At 36.1% G+C, this 8,285-nt stretch overlaps 1 protein-coding gene across 1 annotated transcript; it reads left to right on the top strand.

Annotated features, from left to right (window-relative positions):
- The first annotated feature begins 7,811 nt into the window (after nt 1-7,811).
- On the top strand, nt 7,812-8,285 carry LOC107057891 (uncharacterized). Its single transcript, XM_015302980.1, has one exon. It carries the CDS (start codon nt 7,812-7,814, stop codon nt 8,283-8,285), a length of 474 nt encoding a protein of 157 aa, XP_015158466.1.

The following is an 8,285-nucleotide window of genomic DNA, read 5'->3' as shown; positions in this document are numbered from 1 at the left end:
ACTCTACATCTATTGATCAATATCTGAGGGATGCAAAACAAATTGCAGATTCCTTAGCAGCTATTAATTCTCCTTTTTCAAATCAAAACTTTATTGATCATGTATTGCTTGACCTAGGAAAGGAATATGACGCGTTAGTTGGCATTATCACTCATGTTCCTGGACAATTGACACTTGAGGACCTTCGTTCTAAGTTGTTACTACATGAACAACGTTTGCAGCGCTTTAAAGGTCCTGATCCACCATCTTTTCCGCAAGCTTTTGTTGCTCAGAATACACATTCAAACTCTTCAAGTACAACTCATTCATATCAAGGAGTGCGCAGCAGGGGTCGTACCTATTCTCCTAGAGACCGAGGTCGTGGATCATCTGGAAGGTTTCAACAACATCAAGGATCTACGACAAACAACTTTTCTCGCAACGACTCTACTGGACAAATCACATCAGGTATTGATAGTGCTTCTCATGTCTCTTATGGCTCACAGTCCACCAATACAAGTTCTCCATCCTCTGGAGTTTTAGGTTCCCATTCTTTGACTCTTATTTGTCAAATTTGTGGTTCTATTGGCCACCAAGCATTGCAATGTTCAAATCGTTTCAATCATGCTTTTGTTGCTAATGATCTCCCTAAGTCTTTTGCGACTATGTCGGTTGGTGAAACAACTGATGCTACCTGGTACCTTGACACGGCTGCCTCTGCTCATATGACCTCATCTGAAGGTAATTTTTTACATACATCCTCTTACAATGGTTGCGATCATGTTTTAGTTGGAAATGGCGCTTTGCTTGATATTAATAAAATTGGATACTGTCAAATACCTGCAACATCTCGTCTTTTACATTTGCACTCCACCTTTCATGTCCCTAATCTTAGTCATAATTTAATTTCTGTTAAAAGGTTATGTGCTGACAATAATTGTTACGTAACTTTTGACTCTTCTTCTGCTTCTATTAAGGACAAAGTCACGGGTCAACCTCTTCTCAATGCTTCTAGTAAAGGCGATGTTTATCATGTGTCCTCTTCATCTGCTCATTCATTTACTCATGCTTTTGTTGTTTTGCGTCAACCAGGAGATATATGGCACCGCCGTCTAAGCCATTGTGGTGCTCGTGTCCTAGATAGTCTTAGGAAAAATAACTTAATTAGTTTGCTCAATTCTTTTAGCAATAGTTGTGTTTCTTGTCGCCTTGGAAAATCTCAATGTTTATCTTTCAATTTAGTTGATCATTGTAATTCTTCCCTTTTAGAAATTATTCACTCTGATGTCTGGCAATCGCCTATATTATCTAATTTAGGCTTTCAATATTATGTCATATTTGTGGATGATTTTTCTCGTTTTACTTAGCTCTATCCTATGAAAAATAAGTCTAAGGTTTCCACACACTTCTGTGTATATCAAAAATTGGTTGAAAATATTTTTAATAGTAAAATCAAAACCTTTCAAAGTGACGGGGGCTGAGAATTTGATAATAAATCCATGCTTTTACACTTTTCTAACTCAGGCATTATCTTTCGCAAATCATGTCCTGACACTCCTCAACAGAATGGTGTTGCTGAACGAAAACATAAACACATAATTGAAATTATGCGAACTATTCTCACCGAGTCAAAACTTCCTTCTCAATTTTGGGTTGATGTTGCCTTCTATGATGTTTACACTATTAATCGGCAACTACTCCTATTTTTAACGGAATTTCTCCCTTTGAAAAGATTTTTGGGAAACCTCCAGATTATACATTTCTCAAAGTGTTCGGATGTGAGTGTTTTTCGAATATATCTGCTGGTGTTTCTCATAAGCTTGCCCCGCGTTCTATCCAACATGTGTTTTTAGGATATGCTCCTAATTATAAAGGGTATCGTTGTATAGATCCTAAAACTGGTCATGTTTATATTAGCCGACACGTGCTCTTTCATGAATTAAGATTTCCATATTTAGAGTTCTTTAACTCAAGTGACACACCGATCTCTCTTCCTGCTTCTTCCGACCTGCTCATTGTCATGTCACCTTTACATTTTAACCCTACTATCACATCTTCATCTCCGTGTCATATATCTCCCAAAACTTCTTCCTTTCTGGTTATCTCGTCTATATGCGACAGTCCTTCTAATGAATCAAATTCTAGTGTTCCTCATACTCCTTCCAGTGCTCCTATTTCATCCACTAGTGTTCCTCATATTGCATCCCCCTCGACTACCCCTTCGACTAGTGTGTTGCCTTTAAATAGCAATTTGCCCACATCTCCCTCTCTTCCTAATCATCCAATGCAAACTCGTTTGAAATCCGGAATCACTAAGCCTCGTCAATTGTTTTCCTTAAATACAACTCATGAAATTGAACCAACTTGTTTCTCCCAGGCTGTCAAAATCCAAAATGGCAGCAAGCAATAGCTGATGAATTCAATGCACTTTTAGAAAATATAACTTAGCTGCTCGTTCCTTATAACGATAACATGAACTTGGTTGGTTGTAAATGAGTGTATCGTATCAAATATAATTCAGATGGGTCTGTTGAGCGTTACAAAGCCCTCTTTGTCGCACAAGGTTTTCATCAACAACTTTCTCAATTCCATAAACCGGTAAGCTCCATTTTTTTATAGGACCTGAAGAAAGTCTTGATTATCATGAGACTTTTAGTCCTGTTTTTCGGTCAACTACGGTACGTATTGTTCTTTCTCTTGCTGTTTCTTTTGGTTGATCAATTCGACAACTTGATGTTAAAAATGATTTTCTTCATGGTATTCTTAATGAGGAAGTTTTCATGAAACAACCTCCCAGTTTTACTCATTCAGATTATCCCCATCATGTTTGTAAATTAACTAAAGCCATTTATGGCCTAAAGCAAGCACCACGTGGTTGGTTTCATCACTTTAGTACATTTCTTCTCACCCAAGGTTTCGTTTATAGTAAAACTGATCCGCCTATGTTTATTCATCGTTCTTCTTTAGGTATTCTTATCTTATTGTTGTATGTTGATGATAATATTCTCACTGGTAGTCATTCAGATCTTCTTCTTCAATTCATAGATCGTCTTTCTCATCAGTTTGCAATGAAAGATCTAGGTAACATTCATTATTTTCTTGGTGTTCATGCTGTCCGCACCTCATATGGTCTTCATTTGTCTCAACAAAAATACATTGTTGATTTACTTCTTAAGTTTCATATGCATACATGAAAGCCTGTTCGTACTCATAATGCTTCTCGCACTTGTATAACTCTTGAGGATGGTAACTTACTTTCGGACCCAAGTGAGTATAGGAGCATGGTTGGTGCATTTCAATACTTGACAATGACTCGTCCTGATATTGCCTATGCAGTTAATATTGTTTCTCAATTTATGCAAGCTCCCCGAACTACTCACATGCACTGTGTCAAGCGTATTTTTAGATATTTGCAGGGTACACCCGCATATGGTTTATTTTTGCTTGCCTCTTCATCCAATTATATTGTCACAGCCTATTCTGATGTTGATGGAGCTGGTTGTCCTGATACTCGTCGATCTACGACGGGCTATGTGGTGTTCCTAGGCTCAAACCTCATATCTTGGCGAGCCAAGAAGCAACCAATTGTTTCTAAGTCATCTACAGAGGCCGAATACAGAGCAATTGCTTATACAGTTGCTGAGACTACTTGGATTCGTAATCTTCTTTGTGAGCTTGGAATATATCTTCGTCAACCAGTTCGTGTATTTTGTGACAACATCAGTTCAACATATATGTGTCGCAATCCAGTGTTCCACGATCATTCCAAGCATATTGATGTTGACTTTCATTATGTTCGTGACAAAGTATCTCAAGGAGATCTTCTTGTTAAATATGTCCCGATGCGATTACAAGTTGTTGACATTTTTACGAAAGGCTTGTCCTCCTCTCAATTTGTTTTTTACGTGACAATTTGTCCGTCACTACATCTCGTCCAGATTGAGGGGGCGTATTAGGACTCTTATATTTATCAAATTAGGACTCTTAGGATTGTCTAGTGTATTGATGTATAACTAGGACTTGTAGTATATCTGGGATTCTTATATCCTTGTTATAAATATATGTAACGCAGGCTCTTGATATTCAATGAGCTATTATCAAAACTCTCTCAGTTAAAGTGTCAGATTACAACAACATACCTAGTGTAACTTTTGTTAGACTACAACAATATACCTAATGTATTTTATAAGTGTTGAAAAAATTGTAGTGTACGTAAACTTTATTTGTACCTTGTAGAGATAGAGCCAGTACACTTTTATTGAAACGAGGATATATCAGAACAATCTTTCAACCTTACACATAATAGGCTTAAGATTTACTCGTTGATTTCGAGAAAATTGAATCAATTGAATTTTCTTTTCAGCGATACATTCAAATCAAATGTATAATCATCCATCTATCAGCCGTAAAAATCACAATGAACTTCTTGTTTTTTTTTTAACGATATGTGATAGTTTGGTCAAAGACACTCTTAGGGGTCGTTTGGTAGAGTGTATTAGGAAATATAATGCATGCATTAGGTGTGTGTATTAGTAGTACCTTGTTTGGTGCACTTTTTCATGCAATGTATAACTAATGCTTGCATTAGTTATACATTCTATTGTGTATTAAATTGTGTATTACTAATACCAAGAAATTCTAGGTATTAGTAATACATAGCATTTTAACACTTGCAATAGATTAAATAATTACAAAACCCTTAAAGTCTTTTCATTTTCTTTGTTGTCATATGTTTTTTTTTTATTTTCTTTTCAGTGTCTTTTAATTTGTTGGTGTCTTAATAGGCTTTATGGCCTCTTAAGATTATTATTTTTTAAAATCTAATTTCAATATAATTTAATCAAATTGTTTACTCTTATGACAATAAATTTGATTTAAAAAATTTTTGCCAACTTTTCACAAAAATATTTTGACGCAATAGTACAACTATTTAATATTATTTTTGAAAAAAAAAGAGTTAATGATGTTTTAACAAAGAAATCTTTTTTGATGTTTTAGCAAAGAACTTTGTTGCAAAGGAAGTGTACATATAAATAAAGTATGAAGGGTATTTTTGTAAACATATATTTTTTAATAGAAATTATGCAAGATTTGTTATTTCAAAATACATCAAACCAAACAATGTACAAGAAATAATGTTTGCATAACTAATGCATGCATTACTAATGCAAGCACTACTAATGCAAGCATTACTAATGCACCCATTAAAAGAATTATACCTTGTGAAATTCAAAAAAGAATATTCTTTCTCATCTCTCAATAATTACAAGTTTTATATAAGTACTTCGTATATCAAATTTTACAGAATATTATGAATTATCCATCAGTTTTTAAGAAAATAAATAAATAATTGGAGTATACAAATGTGTTAAGAGATTTACTTGAACTCTGCATGAGAAAATTGTTAAAATAAGTGATTTTGTTAGCTGCTATCCTAATTTATAGGAGCTTGTTGGCAGTAGATTTCTATTTTGTAGGTGTAGTTCTGTTTCTAGAGTTTGATTTGCAGTAGGTAACTTAGTAGAATATTTTATCTTTAACTGTTTAGCAATTGTTAAGCTACCAGTTACGTTGGTTCCTATTTTTCTGCACTTAGTCGTTGTAACTCACTTGTATAAAAGAGAGCTTGCAGCAGTATAATAAAACACACTTGCTCGATACATATTTTTGGTTATTCTCTGTCTTTCTACTGAATATTTTATAACATTTGGTATCAGAGCTAGAAAGAGAGTTTCTGATATCGAGTAAAAGTGTTGGTACTGTATATTGAGAGTTTTTTTTTGCAGTACTATTGCAGTAGCAAAAACTATGGCCTCTGAGAATTTTGTTCAGCCTGCTATTCCACGCTTCGATGGTCATTACGACCATTGGAGCATGCTGATGGAGAATTTCCTTAGGTCCAAGGAATTCTGGCCAGTTGTTAGTACTGGCGTGCAAGAGCCAGTGGCTGGTACCGCCATGTCGGAAGGACAAAAGGCGGAGTTGGACAGTCTAAGGTTGAAAGATCTTAAGGCAAAGAATTATCTTTTCCAAGCTATTGATCGCTCAATATTGGAGACTATTCTTTGCAAAGATACTTCTAAACAAATATGGGATTCCATGAAGAAGAAGTATCAGGGAATGGCGAAGGCAAAAAGGGCATTATTGCAAACACTTCGAGCTGATTTTGAGACATTACAAATGAAGATGGGAGAATCAATTTTAGATTACTTCTCAAGGACTATGGCAATAGCAAATAAAATGCTGATTCATGGTGAAAAAATGGAAGATGTCACCATTATTGAAAAGATTCTTCGCTCCATGACATCAAAATTCAACTATGTTGTTTGTTCAATTGAGGAATCGAAAGATACTATAGAACTTTCAATTGATGAATTGCAGAGTTCACTATTTATTCATGAGCAGAAAATGAATCGACAAAGTAGCGAGGAACAAGCTCTTCAAGTCTCATCCAACTATCACTCTTCAAAAGGTGGTGGTCGTGGAAGAGGAAGAGGAAACAATTCTGGTGGTGGGAGGCACTCGCACCAGAAATTTGAAGAAGAATCTTCAAATTCTCAAGGAAGGGGAAGAAGCTTTGACAACATAATAATTCAGGTGATTATAAGCCAAAGTCAGTTGACAAGTCAAAGATTGAATGCTACAGATGTCACAGGTATGGCCATTATAAATCAGAATGTAGAACTAACTTGAATAGAGATGGTGGACGGCAGTCTAATTTTGCAGAAAAGGAAGAAGAGATCTCTCTGTTAATGGCCTATCAAGAGAAAGAACAAGCGACGAAGGAAATTCAGCAGAATATATGGTACTTAGACACGGGTTGCAGCAATCATATGTGCGGAAACAAGTCAGCTTTCTCCATATTAGATGAGTCATATCAGGATTCTGTGAAGTTCGGAAACGATTCAAAAGTTGCAGTCACGGGAAAAGGACAGGTAACCATTCAAACTAAAAGAGATATTTCTCAAATAATCTCTGATGTCCTTTATGTTCCAGAGTTAACATCAAATCTTTTGAGTCTCGGTCAGTTGCAAGAGAAAGGATATGAGATTGTCATTAAAAATGGATTTTGTCGGATTCAAGATGACAATTTAGGCTTAGTTGCTCAAGTTAAAATGACTGCAAACAGAATGTTTCCTCTGTATCTCAATAATATACAACAATCATGCTTCTTAACAAAACAAGGAGATGAGGCTTGGTTGTGGCATTTTCGTTTTGGGCATCTTAATTTCGCTGGATTAAGGACCTTGCAACAGAAAAATATGGTGATTGGTCTTCCTCAAATTTTAGCTCCATCTGAAATTTGTGAAGAATGTGTTGTTAGCAAGCAGTCTCGCAACTCTTTTCCACAAAGGGGTTCATGGAGAGCAAAGAAGGCACTAGAACTTGTCCATTCCGATATTTGCGGACCAATAACACCATCTTCTAATGGAGGTAAAAGTTATATAATTACCTTCATTGATGATTTTACTCGGAAAAGTTGGGTATACTTTCTGCAGGTGAAATCTGAAGCTTTCGAAGCTTTTAAAAGCTTCAAAGTGCTTGTTGAAAAAGAGATCGGTAGCCCAATAAAAGCTTTGCGTTCAGATCGTGGGGGAGAATATAACTCACATGAATTTGCAAACTTCTGTGAGATTCATGGAATCAAAAGGCAACTTACAGCAGCCTACTCGCCCCAACAAAATGGAGTATGTGAGAGAAAAAATCGCACTATCATGAATATGGTGCGGAGTATTTTGACAAGCAGTGGTGTTTCAAGAAGCTTTTGGCCTGAAGCAGTCAATTGATCTATTCATATCCTAAATAGATGCCCCACATTTGCAGTTAAATACATGACTCCGGAAGAAGCATGGAGCGGGCAACGACCAGCCGTAGATCACTTCAGAATCTTTGGGTGCATTGCATATGCCCATATTCCTGATCAAAAGAGAAAGAAGCTAGACGACAAGGGAGAAAAATGTATTTTTCTCGGTGTTAGTGATCAATCAAAAGCTTACAAGCTTTATAATCCTAACACTAAGAAAATATTAGTTAGCCGAGATGTCGTCTTTGATGAAAATCAATTTTGGTTGTGGAACAAAAATGCCATGGGAGAACAAATTCCAATATGCCTTGATGGAGAAAATGGTGAAGAAGCAATTCAGCCTCAACAGCAAGTTCCAGCAGTAGTAGTCCCTGAAAATGCTCAAGATAGCAATCTTGGAAGTTCTGAAACATCACATGTTATGGATGAGCAGAGAGAAACTATAGCTGATTCACGTATGATTCACGTGCCCCTCGTGCTCAAAGAAGGCCAGCGTGGATGA

This window comes from Solanum tuberosum, unplaced genomic scaffold, assembly GCF_000226075.1.
Source record: "Solanum tuberosum cultivar DM 1-3 516 R44 unplaced genomic scaffold, SolTub_3.0 scf00403, whole genome shotgun sequence".
Taxonomy (NCBI): Eukaryota; Viridiplantae; Streptophyta; class Magnoliopsida; order Solanales; family Solanaceae; genus Solanum; species Solanum tuberosum.
The sequence above is the reverse complement of the archived record's forward strand: the minus strand, read 5'-3'. Positions and strand labels throughout refer to the sequence as shown.